The sequence below is a fragment of the Castanea sativa genome, chromosome 10 (genome assembly GCF_040712315.1).
Source record: "Castanea sativa cultivar Marrone di Chiusa Pesio chromosome 10, ASM4071231v1".
In the NCBI taxonomy this organism is placed as follows: domain Eukaryota; kingdom Viridiplantae; phylum Streptophyta; class Magnoliopsida; order Fagales; family Fagaceae; genus Castanea; species Castanea sativa.
In genome coordinates, this window is record NC_134022.1 from 1681270 (window position 1) to 1704933 (window position 23664).

At 33.7% G+C, this 23664-nt stretch overlaps 2 protein-coding genes across 3 annotated transcripts; one reads left to right on the forward strand and one right to left on the reverse strand.

Annotated features, from left to right (window-relative positions):
• Nucleotides 1-976: 976 nt before the first annotated feature.
• On the reverse strand, nucleotides 977-1985 carry LOC142613468 (uncharacterized). Its single transcript, XM_075785832.1, has 4 exons — nucleotides 1790-1985; nucleotides 1386-1619; nucleotides 1207-1289; nucleotides 977-1123 (listed from the first exon to the last, which is right to left on the reverse strand). Exons 1-4 carry the CDS (start codon nucleotides 1983-1985, stop codon nucleotides 977-979), a joined length of 660 nt encoding a protein of 219 aa, XP_075641947.1.
• Nucleotides 1986-10835: 8850 nt separating this feature from the next.
• LOC142613416 (putative inactive shikimate kinase like 2, chloroplastic) lies at nucleotides 10836-23362 on the forward strand. Of its 2 annotated transcripts, XR_012840278.1 has the most exons (9): nucleotides 10836-11151; nucleotides 12759-12949; nucleotides 13036-13230; nucleotides 13988-14049; nucleotides 14919-14985; nucleotides 15086-15204; nucleotides 18466-18642; nucleotides 22381-22513; nucleotides 23108-23362. XR_012840278.1 is itself a non-coding variant. In XM_075785778.1 (8 exons), the coding sequence occupies exons 1-8, from the start codon at nucleotides 10930-10932 to the stop codon at nucleotides 22455-22457; spliced, it is 1110 nt and encodes a 369-aa protein (XP_075641893.1). In that variant the 5' UTR covers nucleotides 10836-10929; the 3' UTR covers nucleotides 22458-22695. The 2 variants fall into 2 exon arrangements, 1 of the variants encoding a protein (XP_075641893.1); XM_075785778.1 differs by lacking the exon at nucleotides 23108-23362 and having other exon boundaries at nucleotides 22381-22695.
• The last annotated feature ends 302 nt before the right edge of the window (nucleotides 23363-23664 follow it).

The window sequence follows — 23664 nt, forward strand, 5'->3', positions numbered from 1 at the left end:
TAAATTCTCTTCCATGCGTAAGAGCCATTAGTCGAACTAGTGGCTTCAAGAATAGAGCAATCCGGAAAAAATCTAGCTTTAAATACTCTATGGCAAAGCGGCTCTAGGTTTTTTAACATACGCCATACTTGCTTGGCTAGTAAAGATTCGTTAAATTTCTCAATTTCCTTGAAACGCATGCCTCCAGCTTCCTTAGCTTGACAAAGACGCTCCCACTTTACCCAATGGACTTTCCTACCATCACCACTGTAGCCCCACCAAAATTTACGGATCATAGTCTCAATTTCCTTTATCAAACCTTTAGGGAGTTTAAAGCAACTTATAGAGTAGGTTGGGATGGCTTGGATCACGGATTTTATTAGCACCTCTCTCCCAGCTTGTGATAGGAGTCTTTCCTTCCATCCTTGAAGCCTTTTCCATATTCTTTCCTTGATATAAACAAAACTTTGTTTCTTTGCTCTACCCACAAAAGCCGGTAACCCCAAATATTTCTCATATTGTCTAATGGATGGTACTCCCAAAAGTTGTTGGATTCTTGCTTGAAGATCGTGTTAGGTGTTGGAGCTAAAGAAAATTTTGGTCTTGTCTCTATTGATTTTTTGACCCGACCCCTATTCATAAACTGATAGGACATCAAGGAGAACCTAACATTCCGATTCTTTTGCACAGCAGAAAAAACACTATCATCTACAAAGAAAAGGTGAGAAACATGCAGACCATTTCTGCAAATAGACACTCCCTTAATTAAGCCATCAGATTCGGCCTTGTGAAGCAAGCCTTGGAGTCCCATAGAACACACCAAAAACAAATACGGCGACAATGGGTCACCTTGTCTCAGGCCCCTGCTTGTCTTGATATTACTACCTGGAACCCCATTAAGTAAAACCGAGTATGATACTGACTTGACACAAGACATAATGGTTGCTACAAACCTCCCAGAAAAACCCAAGTGCAACATCGCCCTTTCCAAGAACTCCTACTCCACTCTGTTATAAGCTTTGCTCATATCTAGCTTTAAAGTCATATAACCTGCCTTCCCTTGTGTTTTATGCTTCAAATAATGTTGGGTCTCAAAAGCCACTAGAACATTATCAGTGATGAGCCTACCTGAGAGAAAAGTACTCTGCGAATCAAAAACTACATAGGGCAAAATCATTTTCAGATGATTAACCAAGACTCTAGCAATGAGTTTATAAACTACATTACAGAGACCAATAGGCCTGAAATCTGAAACTTTTTAGGGTCTTTTATTTTAGGAATGAGAGCAATGAAAGTAGAGTTTAGAGATTCTGGAATAACACCAGAATTTAAAGCAGATATGACTACCTCAGTCACATCTTTACCAACAATGTGCTAGAAAGATTTATAAAAAATGGGAGACATACCATCCGGACTTGGAGCTGTAAGTGGTGCCATTTGGTTGAGAGCTCTTTGGACTTCTTCAGCAACAAAGGGCTTGTTCAAACTCGTGTTCATCTCATCAGTAACTGTAGGGAGTATACCACTCAAAGTCTCCTCGAAGCCATCTGGGTTCGAGGTAGCAAACAAGTTGCTGAAATAGGTACTGGCCAACCTGCCCATTTGCACTTCATCCTCAGTCCAGTTTCCGATCTCATCTTCTAAACCAAGAATGTAATTTCTATTGTTACATTGGTTTGCTCTACAATGAAAGTACTTAGTGTTTCAAGAGATTCTGGAATAACACCAGAATTTAAAGCAGATATGACTACCTCAGTCACATCTTTACCAACAATGTGCTAGAAAGATTTATAAAAAATGGGAGACATACCATCCGGACTTGGAGCTGTAAGTGGTGCCATTTGGTTGAGAGCTCTTTGGACTTCTTCAGCAACAAAGGGCTTGTTCAAACTCGTGTTCATCTCATCAGTAACTGTAGGGAGTATACCACTCAAAGTCTCCTCGAAGCCATCTGGGTTCGAGGTAGCAAACAAGTTGCTGAAATAGGTACTGGCCAACCTGCCCATTTGCACTTCATCCTCAGTCCAGTTTCCGATCTCATCTTCTAAACCAAGAATGTAATTTCTATTGTTACATTGGTTTGCTCTACAATGAAAGTACTTAGTGTTTCAATCACCCTCTTTTTATTACTCAAGATGGGAACGCTACTTTCACACTGTTTCTTCTTTAGCCTTTAGCACTGAAATGTCATCACGGAGCTTCTTCATATGGCTTGGATCAGTTCTGTACAAACCAGCTTCCTCGGCAAAGTGGTCCTCACTTGCCCAAAAGTCGCTTGGTTCCAAGTTTTAAGCTTGTCTTGGCAACTTGTGAGTTTTTTTAACGGTACACTCACCGGATTGGTATCAGCAACATCAACCCATGAATTTTTTATCACATCCTCACAAGACTTTTCTTTGATCCACATTGCTTCAAACCGAAACAGACGCCCTTTCTTGTAAAATTTTTTGTGCTCAGCATCTGAAATGAGAAGGATAGGCCTATGGTCCGAATGGAAGCACTCCAAGTGGTGAATACAAGAAGTGGGGAAACGTAGGAACCAATCCACTGTTGCTACCCCGCGGTCTAATCGAATCCATACATTGTGATCACCCGGTCTTCTGTTGCACCAAGTAAAGGGGAAACCATTAAAACCAAGGTCTTTAAACCCACAGTAATCCAAATCATCCCGAAAACCTTGCATTTGTCTCTCTGGTCAGTCCAACCAACCCTGTTTCTCTTCAAGTCTTAGAATATCATTAAAATCACCCACACAAACCTATGGTAGAGTCAATCTCTAGCTTAAGTCGTTGAGTAGATTCCAGGAATTTTCCCGACTGGCAGTTTCAAGGTCCCCATAGAAACCTGTGAAATGCCAGGCGTCATCCATTCTTTGATCCACCACTCTGTCAATGTGATTATTCGCCTTTTCTTTTGAATATATTGCTCCAAGAGCTCCAACTCCGGTCTCCTACTTTCTTGGACTTCCATATCGGTACTGTCATTATTTTCCCCAACCTCTCGCTCCAATTTTGACCATTTTTTCTTTGAACCATTTCGGGGTTGTGTAGTAGCCTGGTTAGTTATGTCTGATGAGGGTAGAGTTTTTGCATTGAAAGAAAAGGTCCAGACAGCCTCACATTGTTTATTGCACTATTATCAATACACTCAATAATCTGCATGGGCATGATAGCATGAAACTGACCTCCCAAGTTTGCCAACCCATTATTCAACTCCACAGTGCTCACATGAGAATCATTGATAAAGGCCCTCATTTAATTAATTCAATTACTGAGTTGATCAATTATCCAAATTACATGAAATATTATGGAGGTACGAACAAATTACTAATCTTTCCCAAAAATTCACTAATCAAGAACAAGCGGTTGCAAGTATAAGGAATCTTACCACAACCTAGACTATCACAAAATACCAGACTATTACAAAATACCAACCTATAGTTGAACCCTTACACTAATCTCAAATTAGACTTGATCTTGTAGAGACTTCTTCTCTGCACAAATCTCCAATTTGTGACAAATAACCCAACAACTTGATAATTATTGTTGGATGCAAAGTTCTTCAATCCACGCTTGTAGACTTGAAAACAACTTGATTACAAAACCCTAAGGCACACAAGAATATAGTAGCTTCACAAAAGGCGTGTATCTCAATACGAGTTTCTCTGTGTGTGTCTCTATATTAGATGACGGCTATAAAATAATGCTTTTATATCCTTTGGAGCCCTAGAGCATGAAACCATAGAAAAACCTTATCATCATGGGCCAAATACATATCTACATGTTCAAAATCTATAAACCTCAATAGATCGGAGGTATCGCGATTCATTAAAGCTTGATAGATCAGAGGTGTCGAGCTAGGTATCAAGACAACTTGTTTTAACTTTTCTTGTACTATTTCTTGAGTAATCTTTATGTCTTCAACAATACCACTTATTATGCTTCTTCAAAGTACTTAATAATGATATTGAATCCACTTAGATCTACCAAATTACAAGGAAAGTATGTTTTTGTCATAAGATATGCAAATTACATAACAATGTGACCCTAACAGTTATGAAGTGTTTGGAATGGTAAATAAATATCAGCCAGAGATGGAGAAAAAGTATCTTTTTTTTAAAACTGAGAAATTTTCAAACAGTGTCAAATGACATTTCTTCATAAAAAGCAAGTTGAATATTTTTGATACTACCTGATATTAGCCCACTAAAGATATAAAGAGACAATACATTGGATTTATAAAAAAAATGGGAGGGGGAAACCACGTTAAATCGAAATATATTAAATTCACCATCAATGTTTACTTTGTAAGAGGGAAAGGGAGGCAGATACCAACCTTGAGGAACCATGGGTTTGGCTGGCCTGGGATAATCATTTGCACCTTGAAAGTCACGGATATAATTAGCACACCACTGCACTATAAGTCTATAATCTCCCCAAATTTTACAGTACCCCATGCCTTTTTGCATTCCAATTAGACCACATAGCCCAAGCAATGGTCACCACCAAAGAAAACAAATCATCATCACTCTCCTTGGTAAACACCAAATACCAGAAAAGGTCCATAAACTCCAAAAAATACAACCTACTGCCATCCCCAAAAATCGAAGTAAGGCCCCAAATATTAGCAACTACCTTACAACTCCTAAACACGTGCCTAGTAGATTCAGCCCCACTGTTACATTCTTCACATAGATTAGAGTCCACAATCCCCTCTTGTTGAGATTAGATAGTGTTGGTTTTGCAGGCTCTCCATGCAAAGTTCTTCACTTTGTTAGGAATTCATAGGCTCCAAAGCTTCTTCCAAAATTTCATGAGATCATTATGGTTAGAGCTACTACCAAGTACATCTCTCAAGCCCATGGCTAACTTGTAGGAACTTCTAAATGAAAAAATGCTATTTGCAATGGAGTGCCATATCGAAGTATCATCAGGAAGGGAAAAACTGAGAGGTAAACTCAACATAGTATTGGCTTCGGGTAAAAAAAATTCCTGGACTAACTCAATTTTCCATGCACCCAGGGCCGACTAAACCATAAATATAAGTGATGTAATCGCTTAAGGCCCCCAAATAAAAAAAGTCCCCACTTGTATTTTAATATATATATATATATGTGTATATATATATATATATATATATATAATATTTATCTATATATTTTAATTAAGAAAAAAAATTTAAGTCCTTTTATTTGTCAATAAAGTGTGTTAAAAAAGCCTTACTGTATCCTAAAATATAAATAATTAAAAAATAAAAATAGTAAAAATTTGGCTAACAAAATTAATTCATAGAAGATAAATTCATTAACTCATTCTTGAAATCTGCTAAAATCAAAATTAATACCAGACAAATTCATTAATAATACAACATAAATGTCTTAAAATATGCCAGAGATTATAAATTTCTAAAAAAAAAAAAAAAACACTGAAAACAGAAAAAGTCAAAAAGTCTCTCATCTATATTTCTCTCTCTCTCTCTCTCTCTCTCTCTCTCACCTTTCTTTTCTTCATCTTGAATCCATGATCTTTTTTTATAAGCTTTCCTTTATTCAATTATTCTTTGCAATAGCTTCACTACCTTCACAGTGGTGGACGGTGTGTGCTGTTGTTGTGTGTGGCCATAGCAATCTGAGGTAGCCTCTCTCTCACTTTAAGAAATTTTCATGAATATTGAATAGCATGGTTTGTGATAACTGATAAGTGTTGGCACTTTATTCAATTTTTTTATATAAAAATTTGAACACTACCCATTGCATAGTTGATAGGACAACACACTCCACATTGCATATTAGCAATGTAGCAAGTCCAGCCAGCTAATCCACAAGCCCCACACATTATCACTAAAGACACTAAGAGCCTGTTTGGATTAGTGGGTTTTTGGATCATATCACTCAATTTTCATAATTGAGTTTTCAAAACACGTGGGTCCCACAAAAAATTTTGTGTTTGGCTTGGTTTTAAACACTTATTTCCATCACTCAAAACTCAAAAATTTGAGTTAGAGTGATGGAAACAGGAAACAACAATTGGGTATTTTCAAAAACTGAGAACTGATTCTTAGTGGCACCAACATAAATATAAGGATTTTGTGGGGCCCATAACTTGTGTGTTGTCAAGTCAGACCCATTCATCAACGACATTTTCTTCTCCTTCTTTCCTTTTCTTTCTTTCTTCTTCAGACCCACTCCAAGGCTTTTTTTTCCTCATCTTCTTCTTTATTTTTCTTTCTTCTTCAAACCCACTCCAACGTTTTTTCTTCTTCTTCTTCTTTATTTCTTTCTTTCTTCTTCAGACCCACTCCATCGTTTTTTTTTTTTTTTTGTTCTTCTTCTTTTTTCTTTTTCTTTCTTTCTTTCTTCTTCAGACCCACTCCACCATTTTCATACATGCATAAATTTATACCCAGAAACAAAAACCCACACCTCATTTTCGTGATTTTGGTTTTCGATCTAAGGATTTGGGTTTGGATTTTTTGTTGTGGTTGTGGTGGTTTGAGGCTTGGGTTGTGGTGGAGTTTGTTCGCTTGGATTTTTTGGTGGAGGTTGTGGTTTTGGTTAAGGGCTATTGGTGGGTTTGAATTTTTGATTCATTCGAATTTTTTGGTATAGGTTATGGTTGTGGAATTTTGGGTTTGCCGTTGGTGGTGGTGGAGATGGGTTTCGGTGTAGTTGGGTTTGAAGAGCATAAAAGAAAAGGGATGCAGGTAGCAACCATAATCTTTTGTGTAGTGTCAGTAGGTGGGTGCATCATTTTGGCAAAAATTGGAGTTAAAAACTGAGATATATGATTGAGTTTTGTGACCAAACAAAAGTGTTGGATTTTTTAAGTGATAGTGGGGATTGGGTTATGAGTTATGGGTTTCGAGTTTGAGTTATGAAAACTAAGTACTGAGATATGAAAACTGAGTGAGCCCTAAACCAAACTAGCCCTAACTTAGCCACTATTACACTGTACACATAGGCACACACTATCCCACCCATTATACCGTATCTTTTACTTTTACTTTATCAATTTTTTTCCACGTTGTTTCCTCAAAATTTTTAACTAGAGACTAATCACTATTTGCAACGGGTGGGCCCATAGTAGGGTAAATCACTAGCCTAGGGAGTTTTTTCAAAGTACTAATACCCGGACTTGAACTAGGGAGCTCCTAATCAAACTTAAGACAACCACTTTAAGACCAAGTGTCCAACCACTCAGCCAACCCCACTGAGTTTTGCTTTATCAATTATTACAATAAGTTATCACACCAATTGATAATTTGATGTAAATCATATCAACCTATTTGTATTATAGTGATACTAACTTATTGAGCCATGTAATAAATTAATTTTTAGAAGAATTTAAATACAAAAATTTAATTAGTAATTTTACATCTTAAAAAGCAAGAAAAATAGATTTTAAATTAAAAAAAAATCAATGAATATTATTTAATTAATATTTAAATATAAAAAAATGCCCAATTAAAATTTTCACCTTAGGCCCCCAAAGTTGTTGAGCCAGCCCTGCATGCACCCAAACTACTATCAATTACATCACTAACGAAAGCATAATCACCAAGAGTGTTCTAAGGCTTAATTACCTTGAAAGTAGATGGGGTTGGAAGCCACTTGTCTGCCCATAATTGAATATTTTTAACTTTTCCAACTCTCCATCTCACACAGTGTCTTACAATATGTTGAGCTGCCATGATACTCTTCCATGTATAAGATGACCTTTTCCCCAAAGTAGCATCCACAAAATTACAATTCGAAAAATATTTGGCTTCAAGAACACGATAGGCAAGGGAATTAGGATTAGATTGCAATTCCATCCTTGTTTGGTAGTAAAGCCAAATTAAATTCCTTCAACATTTTAAAACCCATGCCCCTTTGAGATTTTGGAATGCACAACTTTTCCCAACTAATCCAAGCTATCTTCCTCTCATCACCTCTTTGCCCCTACCAAAAGTTTTGAACCATACTCGTTAACTCATCACAAGCACTAGGAAGAGCTGTACAACATTGTTTTTTTGAAAGACAATTACAATATGCTGCTAACCGCACAGCTCGAATCCTTTCCTCTCTATAACCCTAAGCACTTTGTGCATGGGGAGGTGCCAATTTAGCTACAAGCCTTTGGTCGTACAACATTGTTGAAGATGGTATATATTGTATGATCGAATGCTTTGGCAAGCAATGCAAAGCATGCACTGCTGGGTTGATAGCTGACTATGTAGCCCATTGTTGTGAACTTTCTTGAGAAAGGAGTTCTAGAGATAGGAAGAGAGAGAATATAATCTATATATATAACCGAAACCTCTGAAACTCCCACAATTTTTCATGTTAGCACAATATTTAAATAAAATTGTCATTTTATTTAAATAAATTTTTTTTTAGTCCAAATTTAACAAGGAGTAAAACTCTATTTCTTTAACAAATTCAACTTAAACTAAAACTCATCATTTTTTTTTTAAATTATTTTTGTTTAGTCCAAATTTAATATATATATAAAACCGAAACCTCTAAAACTCCCACAATTTTCCATGTCAGCACAATATTTAAATAAAATTGTCATTTTATTTAAATAAATTTTTTTTAGTCCAAACTTAACAAAAAGTAAAATTCTATTTCTTTAACAAGTTCAATTTAAACTGAAACTCATCATTTTTTAAACAAAATTATTTTTGTTTAGTCCAAACTTAACAAGGAGTGAAACTCTATCTCTCTAACAAGTCCAACTTAAATTTAAACTCAAACGTTGATAATTTTTCTTTAATATTTTTTGGACTTTCAGAAGTTTTAATTGTTGAAATTTTGAATTATTTTTTTGCCGTATCTGAAATTGGCTAGCAAATTTTTTATAAGCCATTGCACATTTAAGCAATGACTTCTTCATCAATTTGTAACATAAATTGAAATTATACAAGAGCAAATCATGCAATGGTGTAATTTCTTAATCAATTTAAGATTTTATAAAATTATTTTAATCTACCTCACAAATAGGTAAGTTTCCGTGCATAAGACGGGTTAGCGACTAGTGATTGAAATGTAGAAGAATAAATATTTTATTAAAATAAAATTTTAAAATAAATGATTTAATGTGCATAATATTTTTAGAGAAATGTTAATGGGTACCTTAATGCATTGATTTAGAAACTATTTTAAAATTTGATTTTTCTGATAATTTTTTATATTTTTTTATGAAAGTAAAGTTAAAAATTTCTTAAGATGATTTATTAATAAGGGTAAGACTTATGTATAGTATTTAAATGCCGTTCTTTAGGTTCTCTTCTTAAGATTTAGTCATATGAATTTTTTCTCATGGAATGAAAGTGTATTTTTTAGTTAAATAATCACATGACTAAATATTAAGACGGAAACTTAAGGGACAATACCTAAAGTATTGTAAAGTTTTGTCCTCTTAACAATTGTTCTAAAAATATCATTAACATCAATTTTTTTTTGGTGGTAGTATAAAATAGAATGGTAGGATTTTGCGTTAAAATAAATAGTAAAATAAGCAACAATTGAAATAACTAGCCTCATCCCACGTGCTTCGCGCGTGAGATGAGGCTTTTTTTTTTTTTTTTAGTGATAGTAGGAAAAAAAATCAATATTTTTTATTATATATATAATTTTTATTTTGAGAATCTAATCTATAAGTGGATGAGAAATGGTATGTCCACAACATTTTTACAACATTTTTACAACAAATCTTAAGTGGCAGGTTGTTATTGGTTGTTATTGTTGGGGCAAAAAAGTAATCTTAGTGTTAAGTTCAAATTTGAACCAATAATAACTAACCACCAATGATTTGTTGTGAAAATATTGTAAAAATGTTGTGGACGTAGCACCTCTCTAGATAAATAAATTTGAAAATCAATAGGAAAGTGACCCTATTTTTTAGGCAATGTTTTAGTGGAAGTTAGGATTGTATTTTTACCGGATTGTCCTTTAATTTTGTCTCTACTTAAATATAGGAATATAAAAGTATTTTAGAGCAAAAAAAAAATCCGGATTATCCTTTAGTTTTTTTTTTATATATTAAATTTTTTTTATAAGATATTTAGATTTGTTTTTGGATAAACGTGAAGTGTTTAACTTATTTTTCTTTAAAAAAAATAAAATAAACGTATAATTACATTGAAGAAGTGGGTTAGTGGAAGAGTGTTCCTATTTTGTAGGTAATATTTTAGTGCAAGTTAGACTTGTAGTTTACCAAACTATTCTTTAGTTTTGTCTCTATTCAAACTTAGGGGTGTAGGGGTATTTAGATACTATTATTTAAGCGGTTGCCCCTATTTGGACCTGATTTTTTTTGTTCCAAAATACTCTTGCACCTCTAGGTTTAAGTAGAGACAGAACTAAAAGATAGTTTGGTAAAAATACATGTCTAACTTGCACTAAAAAATTGTCTACAAAATATGAACACTCTTCCACTAACCCACTTCTTCAAAATAACTATACATTTATTGTTTTTTTTTAAAATAGAAAAATAAGTTAAACGCCTCACATTTATTCAAAAACAAATCTAAAAATAAACTGAAAGACAATTTAGATTTTTTTGTTCTAAAATATCCTTACATTCTTATGTTTAAGTAGAGACAAAACTAAAGGACAATCCGGTAAAAATACAACCCTAACTTCTACTAAAACATTATCTAAAAAATATGGTTACTTTTTTATTGATTTTCAAATTTATTTACCCACTTCTAAATTAGATTTTCAAAATAAAAAATTTATATATAATAAAAAATATAGTATTTTTTATTTTTTCTACTGCCACTACAAAAAAGGAAAAGAAAAAAAAGGCCTGTGCCTGTGACGAGGGTAGTAGATAAATGATGCGAGTACTATATCGTGACTGTTGTTGTGGATAAGGATAAAGGAAGTGAACCGAATCTTAAAAAATGTATAGTATATATAGCAAAGCAACTGCTAATCGAAGAAGTTTGGAGTAGTCAGTTAAAATGTCTACCATTACTGCCTCTATCTGCATTCTTTCTGTAAACAAAAACCCAATCAAAACCCTAAACTTATCTCCTTCAAATTCAATTTCAATTTCAAATTCAAATTCAGTTCGGAGTTGGAGTAGTCACGTCATCAAGACCTCCTCCTCCAACTCGAATCGCCTCTCCTTCATCTGCAAAAGTGCCTCCACTATCCCCGTCGTCTCCTCCAAAAACTACGAGGTATCACTTTCTTTTTTCTTTCTTCTTTTTTAATTAAAGCTACAATTTCGATTCGTTGTTAGATCGTGATCGGATATAACTTATTTTACTGAAACAGAAAAAATTATTACTGTGTAAGGTAAATAAAAAAAAAAAAGTAAGTTGAAATAGTAACGTAAACTTATGGATAGTACAAAAAAGTAAAATCAACTTATAATTTAATTTTTAATTTTAACCCAAATGAACAATTAATTTTCTTTTCTTTCAGTACAAACATAGGAGAGGAGGAGATACAAATATTGTTAAGAATATAAAGTGAAAGAGAGAAAGACTGAATAGTTTGTATATTGATGTATATTATATGTATATAACCTTATATAATAGAGAGTCTTATATAGGCTAAATATACTTGAAATACAAGTAATATTGGAATACTACAAGTATAGTATTCCGGGCTAAGCCTGATGGGCTAGACTAGACTATGCTATATGCTAACAGATACAAACTCTCAAGAAATCATAGGATAAAAGAAAGTTTAATAAGACCGTTTTAAGACAAGTTATGCATATTGAATGTCGGGTTATCAAGAAATAACATCTAGTGTAGCTAAGATGGTGAGAATATTGAGATGGATAAGTGAAGATACAATAGGATGTGAACTGAAGAAATCCTCCTCAAAATAGAGGGAAATGCTTGTGATAGTTTGGTCATGTGCAAAGAAAAATAATTAATGCATTGATGAGAAAGAGTGATTTTGTTCGAGTCAAGGACGTGTTAATTATGGAAATTATATATACTTGCCCAATCCCGATTAATCTGTTGAGGTCCCCCATAGCTAAATCCCAAAGGTTTTCGACTAAGGCTTCTTTCTTTCTTCTGAAAATACTTATTTGCTTTTTGAGCGTTTTCTCTTCTCCCTTGAATGAAGTCCTGCATGTTTGCTTTTGGGAATTAAATTCAAATTAGGGTTGGAAACTAGAAAGTTCTTTGTTAGGCATAAGGGATAGATAGTATTTCAGTCTCATAGTTCATATTATTGCCAGATGAATTTTATTGTTAAACAAACAAATGAATATTAATGTAATAACAACGAATGTTTTTCACACTGTGTAGCTACCCAATAAAGTGAACAAATCACCTAAAACTAGCAAAGTAGCAATGTCATAACAAAGAATGGAGCACACATGCAATTCTGAGGAAAAGGGTATTCAATAGTGAGGTTATCATGCAGATATGTTAGATTAACATCACTTCATTTTATTAGTACAAAAAGCTATATCAAGCTTTGGAATAATTGATCATTCAGTACAATCCTCTGAAATGAGCATTTTTCAGTTGGGTGGTGATGTGGACCTGGTGGTCAGGACAGAAAGTTATTGGATGCGTGTCCTTTGGGTTCCTTTATGAAGACTTACTTTGAGTAAAGCAGGCCAATGTATTTTCTAAACCTCAAATAGACTGATGCCACCGAACTTCTAATATTCTAGCATGAAGCAACATATAGTCATAGATATTACCATTCATTGTATTAAAGAATTTTGAAACTTAATGAATAGGTTAGCAATCTTTTGGTTCTTTTACCAGATGGGTTTGAATCCATCCAATTTAATTATGTGAAACATATGCAGTTTTCTGATGGTTCTTCTGAGGTGGAACTGAGATTACAACTCGGGGCCCAGGACATTGAAAGTTACAGAGATATATCTGTGGATGCAAATGACAACTCTTTGAAAATTAGAATACAGCGTTATGGGTCTCTCATCACACTTATAGAAACTGATCGCCTATTTGAAAGAATAAAGCCTGCTGAAACAATATGGTTTGTGAGTGACTTTTTTCTTTTTGAACTTCTAAAACCAGTATATAGGTCTTCATTGTTTGACAGAGGCTTCATGCTTTGGACAGGTACATAGATGACGATCAACTGGTTGTAAACTTGAAGAAGCAAGATCCAGATTTGAAATGGCCTGACATTGTGGAGTCCTGGGACTCCCTGACAGTGGGATCTCTGCAACTTTTGCAAGGAACAGCAATCTTCATTGTTGGGGATTCAACTGAAATTAACGAGACAGTGGCTCGAGAAATTGCAGTTGGTATTGGGTACTGATTTTATTTTCCTTTTAGCTAACAATAATGGTCACTGGCTAGTTACAACTTTCCACCGAATTTGACCAGCTGGTGTTAGTAATCATGCCAGTCTACTATCTTGTTTTTTTTTTTTTTTTAATTTTTAATTTTTTTTAAACCATCCATGTTTTTATCAATTTTTAGTTTATCGCTCAGTTAACAATTCTATTCGTTCCTATTTGTTAATGATAGTCTACTAATTTCTAATGAAAAACATGTAATTATCAATTATGATTACCTTCTATCCTGAACTGAATAAAATGGCATCACAATGTGCCTCAATAAGTTGGTTTTTATTAATTGTTGCCCATTGGAGTAAGTCTGGATTCAGCTTATTGTTCTTTTTTAAGCTTCCAACAGTAGTAGTGAGAAATAAGCTCTCATTGCTACTTTTAAAAGGAAAGGTATCCTTGATTTCACTAATCCCATGCTGGTTTGTTTAGCCAGGAAAAGGCATACATGGTCAGCAAATATGCACTTTCCATCCGAGGGGGAGGTTCTCTCCAACTGTAGCAGACCTTCATTTCCTTCTTGTAGTTTAATATCATTACCTATCGAGGAACCATTAACAGAATTAGGATTAGTTAATAGCATAATGAAAAAATACCAGATCCATTGTTTGCTTACATCATGCAATGTTCTGCCAATATTATCCAATAAATGTATTTCTCTTTGTTTTTGAAGTATCTCTCCTCTCCTAATAGTTCCATTGGGTTGATACGGTCTTCAGGTACACACCACTTACCACAAAAGAGTTGCTTGAAACATATGCGAAGCAAACTATTGATTCATGTAAGTGTATATTGTCAACAATGGTTATTGGTCATTAAGGCTAGATCTTTGCCTTCCCTGACCAAGCTCATCACCCATGCATAAAATATTAGTGGCTTAAATCCCCAGATGTACGACAAATGAATCTGTAGTATTTAGATTCATAGTTTCTTTTTGAAGGATACTGCTATATTATTTTGCATTATAAGACAGCTATTGACTGAAAATTTGATGATTTATGATGATGATGGTGGTAGTAGTGGTGGTCATGAAGCTGATGAAAGACAATGTACTTACATTTAAAGATGTGAACAAAATTATATAGCGAGTCTAAATTAGACATGAAAAAATAATAGATGTGGCTAATTCTTATTGTGCATACTGAACAGCTCTGTAGACATTTAATAATCTAGTATATGGTTGATTTCTTTTGTTGAGGGCTGGAACATTATTCACACAAAACTATCAATAGAAAATGATGTTATGTTTCCTACAATTTTTATGAATTAAGCAGCAAAAAGCTTTTCCAATTAGCCTGTTAAGAGGCATGTCTTCAATTGGATACATCAAATTTTTTATTTCTTCTTGAAGTTATCCATGCTGTCATCAGTCTCTTTCTCTCCTTAAATGCCTTATTTTTGCATTCAAATGCAGAGTTACACCTTCAATTTGCTTGTTCTAAAATTTTTATCTTCTCCATGTTACATTCTATTTGTCTATGCTTTCATTAGCCCAATGTTTTACTCCATAAAGAAAATGATCTAACTGCTATGGTTTACCTCGTGCAATTTGTATGATCTAATAAGTCTCAGAAAGGTGATCATAGTTATTGCTTGAAATGACTTGTATCTTCCACCTCGCAGTGCATTAACAAGTCTAATCAATTTTAGGGGTGCTTACTGAAGGCTCTGACTCTGTAGCAGAAGCAGAAAGTGCTATATTAGAAAGTTTAAGTAGGTACTGTCTATGGCTGGAAGTGATCAACAGATTTTTTTTCTTTTTCTTGTTTGGGTTAGAAACAGAGAGCATTCTTTTCTGGGCTTGGTTGGTTTTGCAGTCATGTACGGGCTGTTGTTGCAACACTAGGAGGGCAGCAGGGAGCTGCTAGAAGGGCTGATAAATGGCAGCATCTCTATGCAGGATTTACTGTCTGGCTGTCCCAAACTGAAGCTACAGGTAATTGTGTGTGATATTTTATTCTTTGCCTTTTATTGGATAAACAAGCCCTAGTAGTGTATCTTGTGAAATATACTTTCTTAGAAGCTGTATCATCATCTGTGGGACCCAAATTTACATATAACAAGTTTTTGTGAGAAATTCTCCACTTTGTTCAAAGTATTCCTGAACATAAGTAGATTTATTTTATCTTGAGGACATCTATAGATGATGTACTTATCTATTTGCATCCAGACCGTAGCCAATACTTGTAAATACCTGAATATATGCTTACTTAGATGTGACCCATCCAATCAGCCATCATCACTCCCGCGAACTTACTTTAAACTGGAAATCTTTGAAAAAGAGATCTCTCATTGATGTACTTATCCAAAAGAGAGAGAGAGAGAGATCTCATTGATCAGGTTATATGCTTTTTTCTTTTTGGAAATCATTTTTTCAAAATCAACTTTTTTTCCCCCTAAGGAGCAGATGTAATTTTCATGCTTATGTAACCTGGATAATTGGCTGGGGACCATGCGGCATGAAGTGGAGGTCACTAATTCGAGTCTCCCATTCTGTTCCTGTTGGGATCAAAACGTTTTATAATAATAATGCTTATGCACTTGAAGTGAAGAACCTGACTCAAAACTTTAAAGTTTTCCATTAAAAGTTATACATGTATGTGACAATCAAATTGGTTGTACAAATCATGCAGTAAAGTAGAAGTTATAGTGGAGTGGAGAACTTCAGTTGGCTTATCTTACACGATCTCAACGGCAATTTGTATAGATTGGACCACAAATTTTAAGGAACTATTGGCATTAGATGGACTGAGTTCTTTCAGCTTTTGAGAGAGTATTTATGGTTGCCAAAAATTATGTAACATAAATTTTTCACTTGGGCTTCAGATATGACTGCCTTAATATACGATGATGATTTTTGTGTCTAAGAATATTTAGGTTATGCTAGTTGTGTCTATTCACTTGATAATTGAAGTTGCATATGTCAATGTTTAGGGTAGGTGTTTTGCTAATGAGGAATTCAATTAACTTTCTTAGAATATTTGGGCCGTTCTCCTTGGGCTAATTTAATTATAAACTTTTCTGATTTCTCTCTCCCTTAGCTCCTCCAACTCTTTTCTTGTTAGAATAATGGCCAAATGATTAAATTCACCCTTTTCTAATAGTTAACAAGAATGATGGTTAAATGATTAAATTCATAATTTCCTAATAGCTTAAGTTTTTGGGAAATGATGAATTTAATCATTTTGCCATTATTCTAACATTTCTTTTAGTGTTTTAACTATGACTAATGCATTGAATTCATGTTCTTAGATACCATCTTGTGAACCTTAATGTCCATAAAGCTTAGATCACGTTTGGTACCCTAAATAAGGATTATAATAGGAGGTAATTTTTATTACTAGGAATAAAAAGTGTTATAATAGAATAAATAAACATATTCATACATTTGGTTGTAAGGTGTGACATAAGAATAAAACTTAAGATTTATGTTTAGGAAATATGTTACTTCTACAATTATATTTCTATTTTTTAATTTACTTTTTAAATTTAGGAGAGAGAAGTTATTTTTGATGATTTTTTTTTTATTTTTATAATTGTTATGTGCATATAAAAAGTTTATATATTTGAAAATATATTAATTTTTTAGAAGTTATTACACCTACCAAGGAATAGTCATTAGAACCATTTTAGAGATGAATATTTATTCCTCATTTTAAAGAATAACTATTCTTAAGGAATGACTATTCCTTGTAATAAAAGCATAACCAAACCACAGAACTAAATTATATGAATAAATATTACATTATAACTTCTATTACAGTCTACCAAATATCCCCTCATTTATTTTTTTGGCTAACAAGAGTGTCCCGAGCTCTTCAAGCACCTAACTATTCGTGTGAGTGTGTATAACCACCCATTTCACACACACTAGGTAATTACAAGAAGGAATCCCTTCGGAGTGGCCTCAAAATGCTGGCTAGAGTCTTCGAACCCAAGATTTCATGGATCTCATGAAGCCTTACATAGAAACCACTAGACCAATCCCTTGAGGTTACTTCTTCATGGCATAAGTGTACTGCTGCACTAGTAATGCTCTTCAGAGCTTGATTTCAATTTATTTCAGTTCAGTAAGATGGGTATTATAAGTGTATTGCCAACTTCAATCACCAAAGATACTTAGTAAGTAATAAAAAGATATAAACACGCCTGGAATTACGTAGTTTTTAAAGAAACTTCCTATGCTTATTTTAGGATTTCCCTTTAACAGCACTCCTGGGAAGTATGTTGATTGAAGTTTGCCTCGCAGTCCTCTTTCCTATGCATGTACCTCAAATCATGTGATCATTTGGTAGGTGATCATGGTAGTTACATACTAAATCCAACAATGAAAGGGCTCATTTAAGAGATCTTTAGGGTCAAAGGGCCTTATTGGATATATATATATATATCATCCTTGCAGTAAGGTCAGTTCAAGAGTAGATGCAGTCTTTTAACATATATATTTATTTATCCAATTCTGCAGATTTTTGCCTTTGAATCAATTGTAATTGGGCCAATTATTTTGATGGATTGTGGCCCACTTTGAATCTGCCTCCTGTCCAGCTGTAATTCTCAACCCAAATTTCACGTTTGAATCCCAATTAATAATCCTCTGCCTTGTTAGTTTAGGTTTTTCTCTATGATGCACGGACGCGGTGCCAGAGGTGCCACACCCGCGTCCGACGCAGCGCGACGCGCGAGGGACGCCGCTGCTCGCGCGTCGGGCCGCGTCTGCCACGTGTTTTTTTTTTTTTTTTTTTTTTTTTCAGCCGATGCGGCTTGAATTGCGTCGACTCAACTTCGATTCGCGCCGATTCGGGCCGAATCAGCCAGAATCGGGCCGTATCGGCCGGCGACTGAAATGGCCGAAACAGGCCTTGAATCATGCCGGAACAGCCGAAATCAGCTCTGAATGAGACCCAAAAACCCTAAATCTGTCCTTCCTCAATTTTATTTTGAATATTTGTGGCTTCTTTTGTGTTTTCTTTTTGGTTTTGTGTTTCTTCTTTCTTTGTTTTGTGAATTAAGGCATAGTAATATGTTTTTTAAGAATATTTTAATAGTAAAAATATTTAGAAAATATAAATAAAAATATTTTTAATAATTTTTTAATTGCCGAGTCCCGCCGCACCCGCACCCATGCTTCATAGGTTTTTCTACATAATAATTTCACCTAAATTTCAGTTAGGATGGTTGTTAATAGTATTCAATGCAGATGAAGATTCAGCAAAGGAGGAGGCAAGGAGGCATATTCAAGATGCTAGATTAGGTTACTCAAAAGCAGATGTGGTTGTCAAGCTTCAAGGTTGGGACTCTGATCAGACCAAAAGTGTGGCTCAGGCATCCTTGAGGGCCATTAAACAGTTAGTTCTATCAGACAAAAACCTTCCAGGTACTCAGTTATCATATTAGCATTCCATCTTTACTCCCTAGTTAATAGTTACTACTTACTACAACAAAGATGGCCTCATTTTCATATAATCTGCATATTTTATATATTTGGTAAGCAAAACCTATCGAATGTAGTGCTACTTTTTGAACTGGAAGCAAAGGAAATGTGGCATGCATTCCAAACTTTTTTCTTTCCGTAATGATAGAACAAAACATGAAAAGAAAATATAGGATCTTCAAGGGGTAGTACAATGAGCTCAGCATAGTTGTCAAAACAAAACGAGAATCGTATCGTAAATTGATTTTTTTTTTTTTTTTGTGTGTCGTGTATTGTATTGTATAATGTTGTATATTGTAAGATAAAAAAATTATTGATGAAATAAAAAAATTATTGATGAAATTTATAAACAATTATAGATATACATATATAAAGGTATATTCATTATAAATTTAAAATATATTCAACGAATGATAATTTAATCAATACTTATGTAATAATCTTTAACAAAACTAACTAAATAAATCAAATCAACATATATATATAACATACATATTCAAATTGATTAAACTCAAAAGTGACATGACTTAAACCAAAAGTTACGGGTATATGTAGGGCACGGCAACACTACAATTTTTGAAAAAGTAAGACACGGGTACGGTGGGGATACATATATTAATTAATTAATACACACACACACACACAAACCTATAAATTTATGTCTTATTTAAAATATTAAAGTCTAACCCAACATTCCAATTCGATAATAATAATAATAATAAATTAATAATAATAGTGGTGGTACTTATTGAAATATGAGAAATGTTAAAGAATGCCCTGGGGTTATTAGTTTAGGAACTATTTTTAAAAATATTTTATGGAAAAATAATAAAGCAATTAATTTTGTTGACAGCTTTTTCTATTTCTAATAAAAGTGATATTGAAACTTTCTTAATATAGTTTATTAACAATTACCCTAAGGGCACTATTAACATAACCTAAGAGAATGAGAGATTGAGAGATCAGCGTGAGAGGTCGAGAAAATTCAGGTGAGGATTTTTACTCTTTTTTTTTCCCCTCTACTCAGCTGAACCCACGAAATCTCAGATGTAGTATATGTCAATTGATGGTATTTTGCTTCGGTGCTCAAGTGAGATACAGTACAATGTTTCTTGGCACTCAAGATATGGAGATTATGACCAAAACAAATACAATAGCCTCCGATAGAGTGACGATCATTAGGGCTCCCAACATAATCAACATCTGAATATGCTTCTAAACGCATAGAACCAGTTTGGTTAAAATGACCATGATTAGGAGTTCTCTTCAAATAACGTAAGATTCATTTGACATCAATCCATGAGTCATTGTAGATTTGTGCTTGAACTAACACACTTGGTTTACCACAAAAGAGATATCTAGGTGTATCAAACAATATAGTGCCCCAACGACACTTAGATATTTAGTATGATCAAGAAGAGGGTCACTATCATAAAGACTCAATTTCTATCTAGTGTGAGCAGGAGAAGGAAATGGGCTTGACATCCCAAAATTTGGTGTGATATAACAAGTCCATTGTATATTTGGTTTGAGTTAAGAACAAATCATTAGAACTGTATACTGCCTCAAGACCAAGAAAAAAAACGCAGAGGTCCTAAATCCTTTGAAGAAAACAATTTCCCCAGGTATAAGCTCAAAAATATGAGATGAATTATTTCCAATGATTAAAATATCATTAACATAAATAAGCAGAATAATCATCAAATCACCCTCTCCTTTTTTTGTTGAGTAAATCATTTTGTAACTGTAGAATACAATTTTTGGATTGAGAAGCATATCTCTTCTCTAGTGAGGTCCATGTTGCATAAGGCAATGAAAAACGAGCCATTGTGGATAGCATTGGTGGAGAAAGAGAATGATTTACCATCTTTTTCACGCTTGAATTCTGAAGGACATGGATCTGTACCATCTAAAAATCCCATCAAATTCTTGTTCTTAAAAATTGGAACAATTTGAGCAAGCCAAAGAGGATAATTGGTTATATCAAGTTTAATCGACATGAATGTGGAAGGGCTGGGTACCATGGCACCAGTTGAAGAGTTGTTGGCTTCCATTGAAACCAGCTAAACTGAAGAAAAGAAAAAAAAAATTATTATATGGTCATTAGACGTATGCTCTGATACCATAAAGGAATACAAAAGAGGAAAATTATTTGTATTGGAAACCACACAATCGTGAGATGTGTTCTGTCTTGTATATATAGAAAAGATTACAAACACAATTCCCTAGACTGTAAGGATTTACAATTACAGCCAATCAGTTGCTAAACTTTAGGGATTTACAATCATAGCAAATCAACTAAACTCAAGTAATATACAACTGTTTCAAATTAAATCATTGATTTGTAACGGATGGTTGGAAAAGAATTAAGGGTGACCTATCTTCAGCAGACTTTGAATTTGAATTGTACTCATTAGTCAGCTGATTATCAATTCAAGTATTATTATTTTAGGATTTAGGCTACTATAAATATTCATCAATTCTAGTCTAATCTAAGTATATATGTGTGTGAAACTCTTTCTTGGAGACTTGAACCCGGCCCTTGCCCCCCTCTCCCCAAATGCACTTATACTTGTGGAGTGACCATCGCACTAAGGGTGTATAGTGATTTTTTCATATTTTCTCATATACTCTATAATGGTTTCAAATCTATGTTAAGCTTTTTTTAATGCCATATTTGAGTTGTTTTATTATTATTATTTTTTTCTAATAGAGGCTATTGCAAAAACACGTTAAGTGGTTAAAATCATGCTTTCAAGTTCATTTCAATATGCTAGTTATGTCTTTCTTTTCAATTGTCTTTGGGACCTTTAGATTGGACGTAATTAGTTCCCAAAAATGACTTGAATTTATACTTATGGTTGTACTTTTGCTTTTAGTGTCTCCTGGTTAAATGTCACTTCGTTTTGTCAAAATTAATATAGGGCTGAATTATTGGCACTCCCAAGTGCTCTTAAAAATGAGGGGTTACGAGTCATTTGTGGTATTCAGATCTTCTAGATATCCTAGGGTACTTTACCAATAAATTTCCTTAAATCCTAACTACTTTTTTATGATTTATGAGTTTAGATTTTGCTATGTCAATATTCCACCAACAATTCTCTTAAAATAATAAAATAATGTTGCAAACAAAATAATTAAGATTATTGTTAGTGAAATGTTGACATGGCAAAATCTCGACTATTAAGTCATTAAAGAATGGTTAAGATTTAAATAAATCTATTTAGTAGAGCACTCTAGGAAATCTAAAGGATTTGATTTGGGGATTGTGATAGTTTGGCAAGCTGCAACCTAGTATATTCTTTGGTTTGCATCGTTATAGGAGAATCCGAAAGATGGCAATGTTGAGAGCAACTGATGCAGCACCCTTTTCTTGCTGCTACTCAAATTGATTGTGCCTTAGATACCTTGCAACATATTTGACCTACAATTTGCTTACGAAAAAAATAATACCAAAAAAAAACTTATAGTGCTTATAGAAGAACAAATAGACAAGTGAAACACTCAAGTTGAAATTTACTAATAATCAATGGTGAAATTTTGCAATTCTAGAAGGTGGACTGGTACAAGTCTAGTCAGTCCTCTCCTCAATTGACCAGTCTCTTTCTAATTTAGTATTTTTTTTATTTTTTTTTTTGGGGGGGCAGTCTGACCAGCCTGTTTTTGTGTTTTGAATTGAAGGTAAGAAAAGGCTGTATGTAAGGCTGGGATGTCGTGGTGATTGGCCAAACATCAAGCCTCCTGGTTGGGCCCCATAAGCTGGGGATGATGCAACGTTGTCCTAGTGCAGTATAAGTTTAAAAACTCCGTGCAAGTATGTTCTCCAAATTCTTATTGTTTTCTTTTTCTTTTTTTTTGGTTGACGAAAAAGATAGAAATTCTTATTGTTATTATGCCCTGATGTAGCTGTTGGAGAAGTAACAGGAATATTCATTTTAATATTCTCTCTTTTTTAATACATGATAATAAAGAAACATCCTTGAGCGGTAACTACAAGTCTGATTATATGCCAACCCAGTTTGGGCTAATATACCAACCAAGTTTAAGACATTTTCAAATTGACCAATTTAGTTTTTAAAGTTAACTTAGTCTCTAAACACTGTAAGGCCAATTAATCATTTTTCTCCCGTCTTACGAACCAAATTGGCCAATTCTTTTAAATGTCTTGGATTTAATTACCACCAACCCAAACCTGCATGTTAATTTAATTTACCGTAAAAATAAATATAAAATAAAATCTACTGGTGGGTGAGATCACAATGAAGGTATATTTATGCATCATTAGCTAAAAAATAAATGCTTAATTCTATTCTTCCCATGTACTTTTTTCATATCTAAGAAAAGCATTCTGTTGATAAATAAATCTCGCGAACCTCTCATACTAAACGTTTTGAGAATTTCAATGCAGACTTGTAACGGAGACAACCACCACTGTCTCATATGTTCATCTTCTTGCATGTATCATATTTGTACCTTTCCTTTGGTTGCAATGCTTGTGTTTTTGCTTTTGAGGATGAAAATAACTCAAACTCTTAATGCAAAAAGTGTAAGTAAGTTAAAAAAAAAAAAAAAGAAGGAGGAGAAGAAAGAAAGATACGCCTGAGGATGTTGTTTTTGCTTTTGAGAATGATTTGAAAGGCTTTTATTTTAAGAGACTTTGCCCTGGACCTGTTATTGTTTCTTAGTTGTTTTTTAATGAATCATCTATTCACCCCAAAAAAAAAAAAAAAATCTTGTGCTTTTGGCGCAAAAAAGACATATTTGGAAAGGACAAAATTTGGCTACAAACTTTATTATAGTCGATAGCTATGAGTCCCACAAAAAAAAAATTAACATGACTACATATTTAGAAAATCTAACAGTTATTTATATTCTTATTAAGCATATCAAATTTTGTGTTAATAAAAAATTATTTACTATTCAATCCTTAAACTTATTTCTATACATAACTTTATATAAAAACTT

Bases quoted from the DNA above. Each gene is read 5' to 3' on its own strand.
- LOC142613468 (XM_075785832.1), bottom strand. From the start codon at position 1,985: ATGGGCAGGTTGGCCAGTACCTATTTCAGCAACTTGTTTGCTACCTCG. The intron at 1,620-1,789 runs GTATGTCTCCCA...TTCTTGGTTTAG, and splicing joins TACAGCTCCAAGTCCGGATG to AAGATGAGATCGGAAACTGG. The intron at 1,124-1,206 runs GTAATGTAGTTT...TTTGATTCGCAG, and splicing joins TTTCAGGCCTATTGGTCTCT to AGTACTTTTCTCTCAGGTAG.
- LOC142613416 (XM_075785778.1), top strand. From the start codon at position 10,930: ATGTCTACCATTACTGCCTCTATCTGCATTCTTTCTGTAAACAAAAAC. The intron at 14,986-15,085 runs GTACTGTCTATG...TTGGTTTTGCAG, and splicing joins ATATTAGAAAGTTTAAGTAG to TCATGTACGGGCTGTTGTTG. The intron at 15,205-18,465 runs GTAATTGTGTGT...TATTCAATGCAG, and splicing joins GTCCCAAACTGAAGCTACAG to ATGAAGATTCAGCAAAGGAG.